This window comes from Haliotis cracherodii, unplaced genomic scaffold (assembly GCF_022045235.1).
Source record: "Haliotis cracherodii isolate W230 unplaced genomic scaffold, xgHalCrac1.p SCAF_34, whole genome shotgun sequence".
Taxonomy (NCBI): domain Eukaryota; kingdom Metazoa; phylum Mollusca; class Gastropoda; order Lepetellida; family Haliotidae; genus Haliotis; species Haliotis cracherodii.
The window spans coordinates 1464177-1486368 of record NW_027266291.1 but is presented as its reverse complement, the minus strand read 5'-3'; the positions used below and the strand labels follow the sequence as shown (position 1 = coordinate 1486368).

At 39.3% G+C, this 22192-nt stretch overlaps 1 protein-coding gene across 6 annotated transcripts in view; it reads left to right on the top strand.

The window, feature by feature from the left end:
- The window catches only part of LOC139477709 (MAP kinase-activating death domain protein-like), a 218740-nt gene that overhangs the window by 124876 nt on the left and 71672 nt on the right, over nt 1–22192 (top strand). For 5 of the 6 annotated variants that reach the window (XM_071260100.1, XM_071260099.1, XM_071260101.1 and 2 more), the window contains exons 15-21: nt 986–1103; nt 7997–8077; nt 11983–12094; nt 12224–12410; nt 14428–14622; nt 19425–19533; nt 20308–20463. In XM_071260100.1, the coding sequence (XP_071116201.1) occupies nt 986–1103; nt 7997–8077; nt 11983–12094; nt 12224–12410; nt 14428–14622; nt 19425–19533; nt 20308–20463 (958 nt within the window). The remainder of the gene's footprint in view (nt 1–985; nt 1104–7996; nt 8078–11982; nt 12095–12223; nt 12411–14427; nt 14623–19424; nt 19534–20307; nt 20464–22192) is intronic. The other variant, XM_071260102.1, reaches the window with a different exon arrangement.

The window sequence follows — 22192 nt, the reverse complement described above, 5'->3', positions numbered from 1 at the left end:
TAGCGGGCATTCACCCATAGTAAACATGAGTAAATCTCCATCTACCCCGCATCACAGTTACACAAGCACGTCAGCTCCAAGAAAAAGAATGATGAGGCAGTCATTGGACCAGATCGAAGACAGCGTACTGCACGAGATCTGAGTGCATGACCTAGATACTAGGATGGTTGTCATGGTGATGCATGGGTGGCTGGGCAAATGAAGCTTAGCTGGAAACGTTTCCACACAATGGATCAAATGAAAGAGGAATGCATAGAGTGAGATAGGATAAGTATTATAAATATGCAATTTATTTAAAATTTACAAAGTTATGCATTGTGCATTTTCATTTTTCTTGCGAATACTCTACCTCCTCAGAAGTTGGCTTTACCGGCTATCGGCTATCCATTATCACTTTGCAAGAAAATAGAACTTTGACTATTGTTTGATAGTTCTTGCGAATACTCTACCTCAGTGACATCACTGCCAGAATATGTCAGAGGTACTGGTGGGTTCTGAGATCTAGTAACCTCTTCAGATAGTTACAACAATGAAGCCTTGTTTTAGAGTTTGTAAGGTTCTATGATTAAGGCTGACAAAACCACTGATATGTTCAACATCAGGAAAGTTTGTAGAGTCTTTATGTCTTCCAACAGAAATTACTTCAGCAATCTGTTCAGTACTGGATTACTTCCTATTGCAAAACCGTCTTGCTATGGAACCGATACTAACGCTGCTCTGTACCCCATGACTGTCAATGGCGAACCCTCTGCTCCATGAGATATAACAAGAATTAGGGTATAACAAGGAAGTCACTTTGTCCTTCACCTTCGTCCAAGATTGACAATTGATAGTTGACAGTGAAACAGACTTCTGCTGAAAATCTGAAGATTTTATAGTATGATGATAGCCAAATTATGGGAATTATGACAGTGATGTAAACTAATGGAAGTAGTATTCATTAAATTTTTAAGAATGATCAGTATTGTTTGATGTTTGTTTCAAGTCCCTGTCTGACCGTGACTCTGACCGGTCATCTCCAGCCTCCTCCATCATTTCCACCATCAGTAATGAGCTGACTGACATGGCACAATCAGCCACAAACACCATGTCAGAGCTGTTTGGTGAGTTACCCTCGAACACCTGTTGGTGATTGTTGTGCTTTATATACATGTGCTTAGAGCTTAACTGTAAGTCTCTCTTTCATTGTGGATCAATGTGTGGTCAAGAACACTGTTATACATGCTTTCACTTAATTCTGAATTAAGTTACGGTAACCTTTGTGTCTTATGACTTAAAGCTAAAATATTTAGGATTAAGATTGAAATTGTTAATATGTTCAGCATCTCTTAAATATAGAGCACTGGGTTCTGGCCCAGACGTCAATTATGATATAGCTGAAATATTGCTGACTGCAGTGTTAAACCTTGTGAAATTGTGAGTCAAAATAGATTTTTCACCCCATTTGAAATAAAAGCTCATTATAGGCGTATTTTGAACTTAGCCTGCATTACATATTGCACAATGTTCTAAACTTACAAAGCCTTAACTGATAATGAATGACGATCTAGTAGCGTCTTCAGTACTCTTTTGCCCAGAACTCATATCGCCGGATATGTCAATACTCATTATTCTCTTCTTCGCTACCTATGAAGGATGTGAGAGACGATCACTTACCTGATTTCCAAAGAATCTATCCTTTGATGCTTGTATTTCAAACTGTTTTGAGTTTATTTGGTGGATTATCCATCCTTTTCATCTCAGCAGACTCGGGTATTCAGCATTTTCCACTGTGACATCACTGTGAAGGCAAGAAATTGGCAAAGGACCCTCATCTACAGGGAGCATACCCAAAAAAGTGTGCCACGTGGAGGGTGGGCGCCTTTAGACCATTACTTTGCCACTGGATGCTTTCATCCAAGAGGCATTGGTTAACCTTGAAAAGGATTTCTTGGCGTTAGGCAGTCATTCCACTTCCTTCCGACCATCTAAGCATACCAAAGAGCAACCGGTACATGGCAAGGTACATGCGGAAAAGGTGCCATCCCTGGACAAGGACAATCTAGAATGACTGCCCCTTCCAGATTCTTCAAGATCACAGATCCCCTGATCTTGACTTCCAGATGAGGAATTACCAAAGACACTACCCTACCCGTCGGCTTTGGCATCGTCCTTTGCACCCTTGAACATGCGTTCTGTTGAACTCCCTACTGACGAGATACAGCAATTTCAGTCTGTACTGCCCTGGCAGCTGAATCAATTGGGGAACCTGAGAGACCATGTTCTTCACAGCTGGCATCACTGATTCAACTAAGGAGACAGAGCCACCAAGCTGCTTCCGCATGGGATCCATGTTTTAAAGCAATGTTGAACCAACCATGGAAATTGTCAACTCTATTTAACAACACCAGAGCAAGTTGAGAGAATCGAGGACAGACAAGCCACTCTTTCTATGCTTAGGATGTTGAAAGACAATTTCAGCTCCCATTCAGGCACCTACCAGCCATGTCGGGATTTCACCAAAAAGAGGGAAGTAAAGATGCGACATGTGGAAAGGGTTGTGGTGCCTACCCCAGAGCTGGGTCTAAGTGCGGAAGCTGTTCGTTGTTCTCCAGGGCATATTCCCCCAAAGGACAGATACAACTGCAACCTTCCTCGCCCCACAAGCCATTCCTGTTCACTCCTTACCAGTAGGGGGAAGACTGTCTCGATTATGGCAGAACTGGACTTGTTTGAGGATAAATAAAAGGCTCCTACTTACACCTGAGGGGGATGGGCTTCACGTCATACATAGACAACTGCCTCATGAATCACCAAGACCATCTCCTCCAATACCTTCCCTGGTGGTTGGTCCCATCAAATGCCTTAGAAGGCATCTCCTTGACAGAGTTCAAGTAGTCCCATCACCTCTTCGTAGATGCCTCACTGCAAGGGTGGGGAGCCCACTTCTTAGATCGGACAGTGGCAGGGCTATGGTCTCCAGAACAAACACAGTGGCACATTAACACTCTGAACTAGAAGCTGTCATCCTGGTAGTACAACATTGGGCTCAACAATTGACTAACACCAGGGCCCGGGATCATGAAAGTGGTCTTAGCTCAAATTTTGCTAAGCACGAATTTTGTCTTAAGTTTTTAAGATTTTGCTTAGCTAAGATTCGCTCTAAGACTGGATCTTGAAACGGTCTCAGCAAAATCTTAGCTAAGTCTAAGTCTAAGACCGTCGTCATAGGGACACGCGCACGTAATATCGCACTACTGTAATCATTGGATGCCGAGGTTTTTTTTCTGACGCACATTTTCCTAAGATCGAAAAAGAGAAGGTTGTGCGAGAATTGCGCTCACTCGGCACTGGATCTACCTCTGGCTATAAAATTACGCAGTGATGTAGAATATTAAATTTCCTATCTGATGGTGTAAATTCAACTGTAAATATTAAACCGGTTTGAAAAAAAGACGCTGCTAAGTTTTGTCCGAGAATTTATTCTGCGTCGAAAAACAGGAAATTTCTCTGCTTTTTAGCGTACACCAATAAACGTACTGTGCGACAAAAAAAATATTTAGCAGCTTTACCGAAACTGTGAGCGAACAAAATACTGCCTAATATTTGAACGACATAAATATATATCAAATAGAGTTATATGAGTATGTATAACGACATAAATTCAATGCAAAAAATAGCCTGCCGTAAATGACGAAAACTGATTTACCGCTATGACATCAAAAGACGACAGAGAGGTTACACGCGTGCAAAGGAAAGGGGGCATAACTCTGCTATGCTTAGCACTAGTTTATTGTAACTAGGGTCACTTGGTGAGAATTAGCTGTGGGTAAGGACAGTGTATTTTCGTGGTGTTTTGTTCACGAGGAACCAAAATATTCCAACACAAATATTGATATTGAAACTGTATACGTTTAGGCATAAAAAACCCATCAGAAATTATGAAATTATACTTCATAAAAAATGAGTGATAGCGAAATGGATGGCCCTATGTAAACCATAAATTAGTCCTTAAATTCCAACATTCTCCTGATTGTGCAAGTGTAATTTGACTAAAGTTGCACCTATCTACATGGATCACTAGCAGTATCATCAAATGTAATTAATTACTAAGAAAATGACTCAATTCTATCTGACGTCATGGCTGCTTGTTTGTCTTTGATAACGTCGGAGAAAGACGACACTGGTATTTTGATTGATATATATCTCCCCTAATTTTCGTTCATGATATGGAAAAAGTCCATGTGGCCTATATCTACTTATGTTATCATATTGAACATTGATTAATATCCAAAGTGAAATTAAATGTGTGAAAAAATGTACACAAGACATGCACGATCTACATCATAATTGAAACTGTAAATAGCCTGCTAGGAAACAATGATCGTGTGTACTTTCATTCAAGGACCTTCACCTCAAAGAAATTACCTAATATGTACAACATATGTTGACGTATGACATCACTACCGGTGACCGACTTTTACAAAATGGCGTGTTGACTGTCAACAGTACGTGGGGATTTTACAAGGCGACTTTCGTTGTTTCAGGGATCGTATATACATAAAAGTGACTTGTAAGTAATCAGACCCATTCTTACAATCTGTGTACTGTTATTTGTTGTTTTATTTTTCATTGAAACCAACGGAAATTCCGATAAATACTGATAAATACCGTTGTCTTTATGCGTGATTTTGCGTCAGTCATGGCGTCACACTGGACAAGTTCTGTTGAAAATATCAAATCATTGCAATGTATATATTCCCTAATTCTCCCTACGATTCTTTCCCGTGTTTATTCTGAAAATGCTGAGCCAATGTACTCAACGAATAGACGAATGGCTTTGTTTACATTTCCAACAAGTGCACTTTTTTCAGCGTTCGTTTACACGACTCATTTATTTTGCTTCATTACATCTAGACAATTTGTATTGGTGACAAAGACCATTTGGCATTTGATTCTAAAATGTATGAGGAATTCAAGGATGTAGGTATCGCAGCTGATTTTGAAATATACGTGATGGTATTTGCGTCTCATTACCGGTGTACGTATAACATGATTTTGTAAACACTATCCAATATGGCTGACACAAAGCGACTGAGCAACTGAAGGTGAAAAGCCCAAATAGCAAAAAACTGAAGGAATATCAAAACTTGAATAATAGGTGGGAGACTGTGGGAACGCTGAGTGGGGTAGAATCTATGCCAGTTCATCACCGGTTATACCAACGATGAAAAAAATGGTAGGACGACGAAATCTACATCTCTCAAAGAGCTCTTCGTCGTTGTACAGATCAAGAGGGTTGAATCGGTCTCGAAATGTCCGATGATTTGCTATTTTGTCCTTTTTAGCCCCTAGGCAACGCATGAGGCGAACAACCTCCGCCATCTTTCTTGCTACAAATTTTGTCTTAAGTCTACTCAGGGGCAGTCTTAGGATTTAAGATCAAATTTTGTCTTAGACTTAAGATATTCTCAGTGATTGAGCTTCGTGATCCCCAATTTAGGACAAAATTTGGTCTTAAGTCTAAATCTTAAGAGTTAAGACAAAATATGATCTTAAGTTAGTTTCATGATCCCGGGCCCAGGTTGATGATCGTCACGGACAACACAGCAGTCATCTGGTTCATCAACAAGCAGGGATCAACCTACACGACCTCCCTCTTGAACTAGATGTTCTGTTTTTACCACCTAATAGACAGGATTCAGTGAGAGACCAGAGTGAGACACATGCCAGGGTGCAGGAACGTCCTAGCCTATAAGCTATCAAGACCTGACCGCCCATCCCACTCAGGGTGGAAACTCCATGCAAGTTCTTCCAACAACTATGCCAGCAGTTGGGGCATTCGAACATCCATCTGTTTGCCAGAAGATACAACAAACAGCTTCCGACAATCGTGTGCCCAATACCAGACCCTCAGGCGTGGGACATTTATCTTCTCGCCATAGACAGGGAGAGCTTCAGTGCCTACATGTTTCCCCTGCTGGCATTCCTGCCCAAGGTGATCCAAAAAATTAATTCAACCAACAACTTGTTTCTGATTCATTTGATGCCGTCTGTTTCCCAGACCTCTTACATGTCGCTGGCCAACCAGAGTGGTCCAGTCTACTGAAGGACCCTCACAGCCAACGCCTCCATCTTCACCAGAGCAGTTCTAACATCATATCTGGGTCTTCTGCAGAAGGTGTTAACAGCAAAGGGTTACTGGATGAGAGACGCACTGGCCCTAGCCCAGGCCCATAGACCATCCACCATCCTTTGAGACCATCTATAGGCAAAGATACTTGACCCCCATAGAGGCAACGGCTCATTTCATACCGGACTATTGCCCCACTTAAGAGTAAAGAAACATCTGAATAGCAGTTCTACAACTACATACCTATTCACAATCAACACTGCCTACACTGTTGCCCAAGACAGGAAGTTGTCCACAATACCGGAGTTTCAAGTTGGAGGACCAGAAGTTGAAGTTCCCTCCTCCAGCAATGAACTTGAACATCATACCAAGACACCTTAGACAATGTCCCTATTAACCACTACAGGGCCTCCTTTCAACACCTGACTCAGGAGTCCATCTTCCTACTAGCTCCAAACACAGCAGCTCGGTCAGTGAACTCCACGCCCTTGATGTCTCTCGTGTACAGTGGGAACAACGCCCTAGAGGGTCTGTTCTTCTTGGTTTGTGCTTGGACTTTTTTTGGCAAAAATCAACAACCCAGCCAACTAGATAGACTATTTACCATTCTCCTTCTCCATTCCATCAACAAGGTAGAGGACCAGGATGAACTTCTGATATCTATAGATATATATAGAAGCAGTGAGGCTTGTAAAGAAGAGATATCCAGGAACACAATCTCCTTCTGGGTAAGAGCAACAATATGTATATAGTTTTGGGCCATTGGTGGTAGTTCAGCATCTTGCCATCCCTAAGAAACGCCGGTAGGCTGCATTGCAGGCTACCCACATGCCCCCTCGGTCCTACCGCAGAAGAAGAGCAGACTAAACACCTCAGAAAGCCCAACCTACAGGACCACTCTATAAAATGCCATGACACGTGACAGTTATCCTAGCACTGGACTGAAGGTACACACAACCATCTACCATCACATAAAGTGCAATATGTAAGGCAGGATAAGTTAAAAATATTACTGTTTAAGTTGAAGTTGAATTTTAGACAGGACAATATTCAATAGCTGCCTGTGCTGGTTCATGCTCAGTCACAGCAGCCTGCTTTTTGCTCACACTTGGTCCTTTTGAAGTTCCTCATTGCTTTTGTTCTGTGGCCTGAAATATGCCAGGTTTGACAGTAGACAGGTAAAGAGTTTGAAAAAAAGCTTGGGTGGGTCAAACCACACCAAAGATTAGTCATCACATCACATTTTTCAAACAGTCGAAAAAAGCAACCACATGTTTGTGACCCTTGTTTTAAATGGTCCTTGATATTAATCTGGTTTCATGACAAACAACCCTCAGTCTTTTCCCTCGCCTTTGTATTTACATTTTCAACCAAAACCTCAAAGACTTGGTTTTTCTTTTACATATAATATCAGAACAGTAATTTAATAAAGATTGTTGTGAATAATTCTCTTTTTAATGCTTGATTGTGAAAGCAGTTATGTCTTAACTGTGCTTCCAGAAAACCTTTCATTTTCTTAGAGATGTATTTAACTTGTGTACTGTACACTATTGCACTTTCATTTATGCTTCCATTTGTCTTTCTACAAATGCCTTTGAAATATCATATTTTTACATTAATAGTCATAAGAAAAGATGCAAAGACTAACTGGTATTAGACATCATTGTTGTGTACTTCATCATTCTGTCACAATACACAACTTGTCCATGTTTGTGACTAATGTTGCAGCTGTTTGGATCTAGCTTCCAAGTAATGGACATTATAAGAGAGTGACTGATTGTGCTCTGTAGCATGGACAGAAGTGGTTCAGATAATTGATTTGTTTGTGATTATTTGACATTCTGGTCACTATACATCGATGCCCATGGTGTGGGTTTGTTGCAGGAAGCAATAAGGCTGCCACACCATCTCCACCACCTCAGCCCAGCATAAACAAGCCAGCCGCCAAACCATATACACCTCTTGGTGAGCACCTCACAGTACTCTTTGCTTAAATGTTTATTTATGTAAAATCTTTTTCTCATGTACCTCTTCAGTTCATAATCTATGCAGTTGCTTTTAAATGTTCAATGGAACTTTTTGCCTAATTTTAATTATCTGACCAGCTGCTTATTAGTGACAGCATATGATTTTGAGATTGTCTCGGGTAGATCCTAAACCTGATGTACAAAAAGTGTACATTGGTGGTGTGGTGTTGGTTTTATATATTTTGTGGCTTTGGATTAGATTAGGTCATAAACAATGGCATGGCAAGGCTGGGAAATTTGGTTGATTCACTGGCTTGTCTGGCCCTTGGTGTGTTATTTCAAGGCCACTGTTATATCTATGTAGATGAACATTCCCACCAGAAACATGTATCATGAACCATTTTGACTTTACCAAATGAGGAGACTGCTAGACCTCACCAATATATAGATTTATTATACCCCCGACCTTTTAGGTTGGGTAACATAGTTATACCAAGGTTCCGTCTGTCCATCCAAATATTTTGTCCCCATGATTTCTCTTAAACTATTCAGTGGATTCATCTCAAATTTAGTACATATAATCTGTGTCATATGGAGGGGTGCAGTCAAAAGAAAAAAAATGTTTTTATTAATTTTCCATTTTGTTATGAATTTTTCAAACCCTAACCCTATCCATTATTTAATTTGAAACTACTGACACACTAGGCGGGTCGGGGGTATTATTGAGCCGCGCTCACTTTTGCCCTTGTTCATCTTTGATCTCTTACATCATCTAATGCAGTAAACAGCGATTTTGAAATCTGAATTCAAACCTCTTGAAAAAGTTTGTATCATCATTTGATTTGAACAGAATTTCTTGGGCTTCAGACTGGCGGCTGAAGTGGCAGACTGTATTACTGTCACTAGGGGGTTAAATCAAACCAACTGGTACATAAGTTAAACCTCAAACTAAGTAAATACTGTTATTTAATAATGGTGTTGAGAAATAAATGTCTTTGTCACTATTTCTACAACCTGTCTTCCTGCTATGGAATATGTGCATGTTGATTTTTTACGAATGACTTAGTTGAGCCTAAGGTAAATATTTACGAAAGGTTGTGACAAGATTAAATACGTATTTGTGGAGGTTTGTTTAATCACTGTGTATTTTGCATTGTTATTTTGACAATGGTATAAGGATCTATACTGAAACATCGCCTTTACAGTAAATAAAGATGTTGTTATCCATAAATTATCTCTACTTTGTCATCCGTCAACTTCTAATGCCTATCAAACGATTTGTTTTGAACCAATCAAGAAAGTAAGTAATATCAATCAATCCCATTCTGCCAGCGGTTAAGATGTACAGAACAACAACAGTTCCAATGACATTGAATAAGTTTTAATGCAAAGTCATGTTTTTAACCAAATCTGAAACAATTTCGGTCTGCAACAGATATAAGACTCCTGTAGGTGTTCAAATGGTTTAATTTGACATACTGACTTCAGAAAATGTGTGATTTCATAAAAAAAACATGAACATGCAAAAATGTCAATTTACAAATGAATAGCGTGTGTTTCCACCTCTGGTTGCGATGCAAGCAACACATCTTCATCTCATGGAATGGACCAGGCTTTGCACAAAGTCCTGTGGGATATCTGTCCATATCTGCTGGAGAATGTTTCGAAGTTCCTGGAGAGTCTGTGGAACATGTGGTTGATGTTGAAGGCGCCGATCCATCTGATCCCACATATGCTCAGTTGGTGAGAGATCAGGGGAGCGAACAGGCCAGGAAATGACATTCACGTTGTTTTGTTGAAGAGAATCCTGAACAAGTTGAGGAATATGAGGCCGGGCGTTGTCATGTTGAAAGTTAATGCCTGGGCCATGACGACGCTAAAACGGTAGAACAACAGGGCCGATGATCTCGTCGCGGTAGCGCTGTCCTTTGAGATTTCCCTCTACCACTATCAAAGAGGTCCTCTGTCTTGCTGTAATCCCACCCCATACCATAACGCTGCCGCCCCTGAACCAATCTTCTTCCATGCCACAATGATTGACGTAACGTTCACCTCGATGTCAGTACACTTGAATCCGTACAACGCTGTGGCTGATGTGAAAACGAGACTCGCCAGTGAATAGAAGTTGTCCCCACTGCATGGCCGTCCAGCATAGACGCTGTCTGCACCACTGCTTGACACTGGTTTCTTGTCAAAATGGGATGTCTGGCGGGTGTTCTGGCACATCTGAGACGACAACGTAAGGTTTGTGAAGATATTCGTTGAAGGCCAGGGATTCTTCTTGCAGTCACTGTTGCTGGCTGGAATCGATTTCGTAGGTGTGTTGTTCGAATCCATCTGTCTTGTCGATTATTGGTTACCCGTGGCCTGCCACTCCGATGATGGTCTCAGACTGCATTTGTCTGTTGCTAACATTGCCATAAACACCAAATGGTGTTTCTGTGGACGTTAAATTGTTTTGCAACATCACGTTGACTCGATCCTGCTTCAAGCATACCTATGGCTTGCAGACGCTCATTTTCGGACAGGCGTGGCATTTCGTAGTGTTGAATAATTGTGTAATTTTGTTGTTTTTCTGAGTGGTTGTTGTTGGCGCGATGCTAAACAATGCATATGGAATCCTGTTAACGCATTCTTGGGTAGTGAACTTGGGTAGTCAACTTTTGCATGGAATGCATGCTTTTCTGTAGCAGTTGCATTTTTGTGACTTGATTCCATAAATAGACTACAATATTGAAAACCAAACTTTACTTGTTTGAAAAATACACTAAAATATTGGTGTCACAGGAACTTTTGTTGTTGAGTATATTTTGAGAGTTTTGATCATTGGAAAAGTTCCTAATTGATGTCAACACTGATTTACAGTGATCCATTCATATTTTCACCACTGTTTTTCTTATTACACCCATTGGGACCTGTCAGCGGCAGATAATCAAGACTGATTATTCTCTCGCGTTGACGTTTTATATGTATTATAATGAAGCCAGAGATAAGGTAGAGTTGATGCCTTCATTGTTGCTTGACTTTGTTTTTTGCCTAAATTTTCCATTAATAACACAATCTGATCATAAACAACTTAGGTGAATCTGATTTTGTGAACGGATGATGATAGATATCAGGGAAATATGAAATGCAACTCAATTGATTAGTAGCCATGATTCTTTCGCCAGCATATACAACAAAATATGAGGTAATTCAAGGAAAGTTAGCACAAATGTCCTGAGAACTGAAAACCCACTGTACTGAGAAAATGTCTGTTATACCAAATTACTAGTTTGACACTTCCTGACACTTTAAATATTAACCACTGATTAATGGTAATTTTCTGTACCTGTGTAGTTATCTTGCATGTGACAACATTTGCAATCAGATTCTAAGAAACATAGGGTGAGGTCTAGCTGCTGGATATATGGTTCTTTATAAATCTTTTCAGAGGGAAAGATTGGGTATCCACTTAAACAGTTTTCTGGGCAACTACAAGAGTGAGCTCAGAGTGTAAACATTTACTCTCAATAACTGTCAACCCCCATCGACAAAGTTACTAGTTTGACGGATGGCATATACCAAGGGGATTAGGCCAGTGGTCTGAGGGAGATATGCTGCCAATCCATAGCCTAACACAGCAGCATTTCAAGAATGCCACAAGGGTACTATTAGTACTTTGGGAGGTATGAGAGCCCCAACTTAAATATAAGCTGGAGGACTTAGTAAGCTCATAGTGTATCAGGAAGAGGTGGTGATGAGGCTATATGGGTGGAATGTATATCCTAAGAAAGTTGCAGTTACTGGCTTGTAAGTACTGGTGCTGCACTCTTCCTGAAGTGAGGGGAGCACAAATTAACTTGTATTCAGTGTAACTCCTAAAAGCATTAGACCAGATTCTATTTTTGACTCTCATGATAGGTACACGGAAAGCTCTTGTTGAGAAGTCTGGATTGGTGAAACATGCTACCAGTCAGAAGAAAAAAGAAACTGTAAAACCAGTAGCACAGGAATCTCGGGGTTCTTCAAACAGGTAAGTGTACTTTTTCAGTATGGTCATCAGTAGGGAATCAGAATGTCCCATACATGAAAGTTTTTGAAGAATGTAGACAATGCATGATCTTGACTCATATCCTGATATCAACTATTTCTGTACCCTTAGTGAGAATCAGCAGTTCTTAAAAGAGGTGGTCAATTTTATCCTGGATGGGCAGGGAATGGGATGGCTCAAGCTCAACCGTGTGAAGAAGCTGATGGAAGATGAGAACTACAGGAACTTTGTCATCAGTCGACTCAACCGTAACCTGGACAAAAAGCTTACTGATGATGCAAATCACCTTGAGGATGTGGTGCGTACCATGGTCACCTTAAAAATAACAAGGAATTGACATTATTCGAAGTTTGGCTGTAAATGCATAATTCCAAATGCTTGTTTATTGTACCGTTTGAAGAGACCTTATGTCATTGCTGCCATTACCGGTAATCCTCCTTAATGCTGCATTTTCGACATCTTGCGGAATGGAAAACACTTGATCTTTGAACAGGTGAGGTTACCTTTTCACCCAACTGAAACAATGAACTCATGTTGTGGTAAGCTGTCCGTCCATCTGTCTCTCTTAAGTTTTACATTTTCAACATTGCCACTGAAATTTTGCATGAATGATCCCAACTATGTTGCTACCTTAATTTACCTCATATTTTTACTTTTTAGCTCACCTGACTTTCAGTCAAGTGAGCCAATGTCATGGCTTGCATCAGCATTGTCTGTAAACATCTTCTCAGAAACCACTTGCTCATCTATCTCAGAACACATACAATCAAGTAAAACACACACAAGCCACTGGTCAGGTCACATAATGGGTAAATCACATCCTTAGTAGTGAACATAATTACAGATCTGGGTTCATGCAATTTGTCATTTGCTTGTCATTTCGAAGACCCGGGTTCGATTCCCGACATGGGTGCAATGTGTGAAGCCCATTTCTGATGTCCCCTGCCATGATATTGCTGGAATATTGCTAAAAGGGGCGTAAAACCATATTCTCTCACGGAAGTAGGTCAAGTTGAGAAATGTCGAAGTTCAGGGTGGAGAGTTTGTCATTCAGAATATTTATATCTGTTACTGGGGAGTTATTTCAAACCAACTGGTACACAAATTAAAAATAGTGGTATGTATTCTGCAGTTAGACCTCCTCAAATTTCAAAACACTGAGATTTATGTCCTTATTAGTTAATGGAAATATCATGACATGTTAATGCTTTAAGTGTGATATAACAGGGTTCTGCTCACTTAAGTGTATAGGCCTCAGTTATCCAAAGGTATTAATATCTTAATCAACAAACTTGGTATATGTGACTTCTTCCTTTTTTTATCCCCCCGACATATAATGACGGGGGGATATAGCTATCAGTATGTCCATCAGTCCGTTCGTCCGTCCGTCCATCTGTCCATCTGTAATCATTGTTTGTGCGGAGCATATTTCCTAAACCATACAACCTAGCTTCGCAAAACTTGGTACATTTTACAATCAGGCTCAGTAGGAGTGCCTTTTGCTATTTAGAGATTTTTAGAATTTTTTATTTTTGTCGTTTCCATGGAAATATGATGAACTTATGAAATATGAGGGTACTGCTCTTGTCCGGACCATATCTCACAACCTAAAATGTTTTTACGCCTATCAAGGTAGGTTATGTAACGGTGCCTTTGCTATTAACATATTTTTTCTTTTTTTTCTATTTTCAATTTAAATTGGAAATTGATGAACTTAGGGTAATGTCCTCGTCTGAAGCATATTTTCTAAACCATGCAACAGATATTCACCAAACGTTATGCACATATCAATCATGTTCACTAGTAGTGCAGTTTGTTATTTATAGATTTTAATCTTTTTAATTTGTAGCCCCTGACATAATTCTAAGGTGTACTATTTACCGATGTCATACACTATATATGATGTGAGCTACATAACCTAGTACATTCTCTTTATGCCTTTGTGTCATGAGGCTACTCCAGAGCTATTCATATGCGAATCTGCGAAGTTATTGTTATAATAATTTCATGAGATCGTCAGAAAGTGAGTGACATGAACCCATATTTAATAACCTTCATTATATTTCTAGTTTTGGCATCAAGGAAAATGATTTCCTTGCCAAACTAAATACATTTGAAGGTACACACAGTTGGTACCGACATGCCACGTTGGGGGGATATGTCATCTTCGGATGACTCTTGTTATATTCAGAAGAAAGGGGAAATGAGATATGACTAGGCATCGCAATGACTTTGATCATTAATATTACTGCCTGTGATGTTGTAAAAACACAACTTTTGCAGAACCAAATGTCTCTCTTTTTTTCTGTTCACAGTGTATTACAAAGAATGTGTTCAAAGGCATGCTGGCAATGACGAAGGCAATTGTCCATGGTCTGGAGCACACATTTCAGAACCATGGCCTTGGAGGAATGGCAAGTGCTTTCATGGTGATGGAGATCCTACACACGCACTACTGGGCCCGAGAGGTCACCAGCAGTAACCGCAGTGACACCAGCCTCACACCAGATGTAGGTTTAATGACCCTCTCACATATCAAGCCAACATTATAAGATAGCATTTGCTTTATAAGATAGCATTTGCTTCATCAATATATATACTGCCTCATAAGCAGTGAACAATAAGTGGTTTTATTATATGATTGGCAGTGAAATAATCGAATCTGTTAGTAAAATTTTCCCCTTTATTGCTCACCTGTGAAGAGATCACCTGTTTAATAAACATCCGGTAGTATTACACATTGTGTAATATCAAAATGCATGCTTATGCACTGCGGGAACAAGTTTCAACAAATATTAAAAACTCCTAACATCCCTGGGCTTATTCAACGACATTGTGTGTAGAGATGATAGATCACTGAGAGGAGCTTATGAAAACCAGCTGAATCCAGCAACCCTTTTGCTCAGCTGACTTTTCATGGCATTCTTTCACCTGCGGATCTTGAAACAAAATTCCACAAATTAAGTCATAGGGTATTGTGATGTGATTGTTGACTTTGTGATGCAGTAAGTCTAAGTAATAGAGTCGAAGTTACAAAAAACGTTAGCAATACTATAGATATGTGGAACGAACCCCTGAACTCTTAAGGTGGGGTGTTGTATGGTGTTACATTAATACATGTCAACTTTTGACACGTTTGAAGTATTTTTCTGTTTTACTTAAAATTGGAATATGCTGTGGATCGCGTAGATGTCTGCCTTTTCACTGACAAGTGAATTTTTTTTTAAGATCTTATTGGCAAGTAATCAATATAATTCTTAACTTGCTCCTGTGAAGTACCAATTTTATGAAATTTGTGAAATAGTTCTGGTATCCGACTCGCTTTCACAGGAATTGGTGTTACACATTTAGTATATATATATCTCTGCTGAGTGACAATAAAGATATAATGTTAAAATGACACTGACACTGACACTGACACATTATGCCTTGAAGCGGTACTGGCAGTTGTCCCAGTTGTTTGTGTGTTCCTGAACATGTCTTTGCAAACTTAATTGTATGGTTGACTCCTTTTTCTACTTAGTCAGTTGGCAAGCAGCCCCAAAATGTTTGATTACCCACTGTTAGTTCACCTGACTTTAAGTCAAGTAAGGTTATGTTGTGGTGCGTTGTCCATTGTCAGTCCATCATTAACTTTTGTGACCCATGAAGATCTTGGGTAGAATAGGTCTTCATCAAACCATGCTTGCCGTAATAGGCATAAGAGGCGACTGATGGGATCGAGCCTGGACCAAACAATCCAGTGATTGACATCATGAGCATCAATCCATGCATTTGGGATACGATGACATGCATCAACCATGTCAATGAGCCTGACCACCCTATCACGTTAGTCGCATCTTACGACATGCATAGTCACCTCTTACGGCAAGCATTGGTTGATGACGACCTATTCTAACCCAGCTCTGCACAGGTCAACATGTTTGGTAATGGTATTGACATGCATAGTGACAGTATAGACATGCATTCATGCACATATCTAATGTTTCTTGAATATGTACACAGGAGGTTAATTAAGCACCTCCAACTTTTTCAGATACCGGTATGTGCTACATTAAAACATGACTGCTGTCGATGATGGTGTCCATGTATGTGTAGTCTTATTTATAAAACATGCTGTCAAGTTAGGATTCCATTGTTTGTCATTATCATTATCTGAGTTTGAATCAGGTGGTGCTTCATTAATGCTTGTGGATATGTATTACAGAATGAATTATATTATGAGGTGATTTCCAAATTGTAATGCAGAGGTTAAGACAGAAAACTGTTTGCACAGAATTGAATTGTGTAATCAGTAAATGACCACACAAAATCAATGAATAATCAGTAAATATTTTTGAAACACAGAGTTGTAGGTTGACAATAAAAATGGCAGTGCATTGGGTCAAATAAGTCGCATGAGCAAAAAGTAATAGGCCCTATAATAAATGTAAGTGCACTCATGAATTTTGTCACTGTTGCATGTCTTGAAACAGTCCTGTCTCCAGTCTTGAATCCAGAACAGTGTTTGAAGCTGGCAGATATTCACTGTTTACAAATAGGCATCCACACTCCACTGGGCAAGCCTTTTAGAAACTCTTCCATCCAGAAACTTCTTGAATGTTGAGGCCTGCAATGTTTATGTATACAAGGATGGTAACTCTAAATTACTCGCTGTCACTGACTGCGAGCAACAAAGGGTGACTGGAAAGCTCTGGGGCTAAGCATGATGGACTGCATTGATGGAGTTGGTTGCTAATTATTTTGCAACATAATTGACTCTCAGGTTCACACATTTCTGCTTGAGTGCCTGGATCCCACTGGTGTAGATGGCATCCTCCTGGTGGTGTAAAAATCTTCCACAGCAGAAGTGAGGTTCTCCATTTGAATAATGCTTGCCAGACAGTTCTTTCGTCAAGTTTTTGTGAAGGTGTGGAAATCTGACTTTGCTAAACCTGGTGAATTTATTCTGGAGGATTAAAATGTAATATGGTTTTTTTTCATATTTTGATTGTTGATCCAGCTAAAATCTTTGACATTCGGTACACATATTAATGGTTATTCATTGGCCATCTTTTTAGCTCCACATGACTGAAAGCCAAGTGAGCTCATAACATGGTGCATTGTCTGTCGTTTGTCTGGTTATCCGTCTGTCGTGAACTTTTGCATTTTGCACATTTATACTAGATTGCTTTTGAAGTTGATACCTTGTATGAATAATCCTTGCTGGAGTGTCTTTGAGGGGATGCTGACTGAATTTTCTTATTTCAATCATGGCTGCTATGTCATGTTTGGCCATTCCTCGGTCATTATGAAATTTGATATGCAGCAAGTTTGTGGTTTTAGAAACATTACACGAAAGACATTCTTTGACTTTTGATCCAGCTACAAACTTTGATCCAGCTGCAACCTTTGACTTTCACGTACCACTGTTTTTCTAGTCAAGCTATGTTTTCGACACGCCTGATACATCTGGAGCTGATAATTTGTGTGAATGATCCCATTCATGATGTCTCTAAAACTTTTTTACATAATACCATGCTGATTTTAAACATGGCCACCATGACAGCCATATTCAGAAACTCAGTAATGGCTATAATGATATTTTCTTGTGTACAGTGCACATTTGAGCAATATGTGGAAAGTACTTTTAGTGGGTTTCAGAAAAACTTGCTAGTTTGGATTTTATGTTAGGCCAGACCAATTTAATTGCTAGGATTATGGATTTTTTCGGGTAAAGTGGCTGAATGGAGGAGGGAATGTAAAAAAAAAAAAGTACATGAGGTATTACGGATTTTAGGAGGCAGGAATGCTGATAGGAGGAAATAAAAATATATAAAATAATCCCTCACTTGTGCCACAGAAGCTACAAAAGTATTTCAATATTACCCACCACGCATGTTGCAAGCAATGCACTATAGTCCCTTTATCTAATGACACTCCTTACTGATGACCAGGGTTTACAGGTATCTTTTGGCAGTTTTCCACAAGCAGGTAGACTTCAACAACAAGCTTTTAACTTATTAAAGTTTTATTGTATTTTAAAAATATAAAAACAATGTGAAATACACTGAAATTAAAACAGCACTTGGCTTCAAAAAAAATATACATTTGGCACATACAAGTACTTGAAATACTCTGTCCAGTGTAACTTTATCGTGTTAAATGATCAGGTAACACTCATGGCTGAAGTGTTCTAACATGTGGAATTCTTTTAAATTAAATAGCCCTGTTTATTCTCGATTTTGCCACCACTGTCACATAATTTAGTCCAAAGTCTGCTAAAACTTGCATTGGTGTTGTAAGTTCGACAATATTCCCGTAGGAACCAGCCTTAGATTCTGTTGCATGCACCTCTTGAATAGAAAGTCCATCTCAATCGGCGATTGACGATACGGCTTTCGTTGCCAAATCACCAACTGTGTCATCCAGTGGACTTTCCATGATTCGCTATGATAAGCACACACTACCCTTCAGAACGCTTACGCTGAAATACTTTGCTGACATTGTCGAAAGATACCAGATAATGAAAGGCATTAAAACACCCAAACTAACACCCCATGTCCTACACATGGTCCCGGCATATTCAATACACGTTGTGCGCATTGAGAGTACGCATTCGATTGGCTATGTTCACGTGGAACGACCAATGGAATTTGCCGACACATTTGCGTAAGGAATCTTAGTTAAAAACTAGAGTTACTTCCCCTAACATGTATTCTCTCACAACAAGGCTAACGATCGATGTCGGATGTCAGGTAGAATATTTAAAAAAAAATGATAGAATTTAGTTGTTTTTTCCCCGATTTGGCAAAAAATGGTGTCGGCAGATCAGTAATCCTAGCAATTAAATTGGTCTCGCCTTAAGTCAAAATCTACATTGTATCACTTCAGGTGAATGAACAGGAGATAACAAACTTGGTCATTGAAAAAGTGATTTCTTGGCAAAAAAATATTTTGGCCATTATTCCGCCAAGTTTTTTTCAAAATGTAATGAAATTTGATATTTGTTTAGTAAGTGGGGGGATTCAACTCCCGTTCCATTTTATGCAAAATGGCATTTTTTAAAACTTGTTTCAACCATGTTCTTAAATTCTCTGAAGATTACAAATGGAATCTTTTAACAGTGTTTTTTTAAATTCTCTATTTATGTCATCAATTGGTGTGTTTAGAATACACCACTCATGCAAATATCAAGTCTATTCTCACCATTCGATGAAATATTTGTCAACCCACCATTGAATATATACTCTATCTCTCAATGCCCACAACACATATACCCCATTGACTTTCATCAAGCCATATAGAGTTTATAAATGATGATACTGTTTAGGTGTCATCCCTGCATGGAAGTCATGAGAGTCTTTCATCCAAGGGAGATGACGCCCAGAGGACAGACAACCAAAGTCTCACAGATACAGACCATATGCCTGCTACCACCAGTAAGTAGAAGTTCTATGTACATTATTATTTTTATGGTAGAAGGTATACTCACCATCCATTGTTCATAGTCAGGCATCATGTTTCATGATCAACTTCGCATTGCTTTCATGTCCTTTCTTGTGTCCTTCCACTGGAGCTTCCACTTGACTATGAACATAATAACTAATTACTTAAACAAATAATCTCACCTGTCAAGACCTCTTCCTGTTGTAAATGGCTGGTAAGCTTGTTTTGCTGCATCAGTATTCACCATCATCAACAAGATCATTTTATACCCTTTTACAAGACATTGTATTGGTAAAACTACTGTTACCTGTATTGTTTTAGTTTTTTTCCAACAAGTTTTTCCTTGAAAGGAAACACTGGTGCTTACATCATGATGTACCTGTACTATTCAATATATGAGCATGAATTAATTAAAGCACATAAATGAACAGGGACAGGAGTCTTTTGCAGCACAGATTTGCATTGTGTTTCTTGATATTCATGCAGATGTCTTGACAATGATTAGTCACATCCTGCTGTGAATTAGAATGTACAGAATATGTAATTTCCAACAAGGTGTTTATAAATAACTATTTGAATTTATGACATTATCAGCAAATTATTGTTCTTTCTTTTAAAAATTACTAAATTATTGGATGCCCTTATTGGTTTCCATTTAAGCAAAATGAAATTCTCAACACTTAAGTTTCTATCAAACACAGCAGAATGTGTCTAGCTTGTGTTTGTTTTGTGGTGACTGGCTGCATCCTCTATCTGTGTACATTTAGGCTTGAACCCGTCCCCTCGCCAACCCCCACTGTCCCCCAACCGACAGGACAGCACAGGCTGGTGGGCAGAGCGAGAGCGAGACCAGTCACAGCCAATCAGTGCCGCCTGCATTTCTGACCAGTCGTCCTCTAGTACCAGCACCAGCACTGAGTCAGGTCCGTGCAGCCCAACAGCTCCAGCTAGCTTTGCTGAAGTCATCATGCATCGTGTGCTTTATGTCTCTTGGCCATGGGTTTATGCTGTGATTTTCTTACTCTTGCATATTACATTATCTTTCTTTGTATTAAAGGCTGCTTTCAGATGTTGATTAACTTTGATTTCTACAGCTTTAACACTACTGTTATGAATGAGTGGTAATAAAATCTAATCCTTAATACATGATGTAGGACATGTAGATTACTATAACATAGCATTGGAAATTATGTTGTGTTGCATATTCATATCGATAGCCAGGTCACTTAGATCGATCTACTTTCTCCATAAAAAATCAATATGTCAATTGATGACCTAACACTCTACGATTGAGTGTGTTCAAGAAAGCAAAGTTCTCAGGCTGGTAACCCAGGTTCAAATTCAGTCACATCAACTGATCAACATAATAGATAACATTCACTTGAAATGATACAATTATTATATCTACAACATAAACATTATTTTACAAAGTATGTAAAGACAGGCAAGACCAGTTTGGCATCTAACAAGGTTATCAGAGACACTTAGTGCTGTAGCGAGTCAGTGTTTGTAACAAAAGAACAATTATGACCTCTCACAGGAAAGCCTTGTTATTAATTGTTCTTATTTGTGTATAACCGAATTCATGTGGAATGTTCGAGTTGAACTAAGTAAATTGCTGTCTTGATTTAATTATTTATTTCATGACGTTTTGTTGTTGATTATACTTTCCGGCAGATCAATAATCGTCTTACATTTCCAGATCGATCGATTGATTGATTGTAAGACAAATAATTCTTGCACTAATTTTGTACTTGTCTTTTTCTTATCAGTTGAATAGTTAATGTTGAATCATTTTAAAAAAGAGATCAATTTTTAAGCTGATCCTATCTCACACAATGCATTTCTTTATCTTTCGATATTGGTGTGGAAACGCCCTTGAACAATGTTTCCAGCTTCAAAAAACATTACACCCAAACACATGATCCCTACCCAGACCAATGGGTTATGCACTGTAATCCTGCCAAACTGACAACCTGTCTTATTCTTTTTCTTGTCACCAACCTGTGTGGAAGTGTTTTGAATAGTAGAGAATTGATTTTTCTTCTAGAGGGTGTATGTAAACTGACTCAATGCTGTTAACAATGTGACCACATGGGATTCAGGGATCAACATTCTAAGGATCCGCCTCAGAAGTCTAATATGATATAAACAGGAGATTCAACATCATACAGAAGACGATCACTCCAATTTGACAGATAGATATCAATCATCAGATCAACCCTTCACTCGAGGGCGGGAACGATCTACTTCTACAGGCTGGTCAGATTGCCATTGACTCTAAGATTGATCTCGATCTTCCGACTCTGACGCACACTGACATACCTATAATCGCTCATCCAGGGATCGACATCGATATAGTGACTACGCAAATCAATTTCACAGCTGGGATTAATACGCCTCCCCTATTGTCACATGCGCTTCTTCACCTATGCATCACCAGGCTGTTATGCAGATCAACATTGGTACAAACCATATCCAGACTACAGATCTATGTCTGATAACTATAGCTATTAGCCACCCAGGGAGCAGCTTCAAGATTGATATCGATGTACAGATCAACTTTGATGTTTGTCTCATCCAGGTGGTCCCTCCCTGGTCGACAACCTTCCAGATTGACATTTGTGCAGTAGATCAACATCGCATAACCTT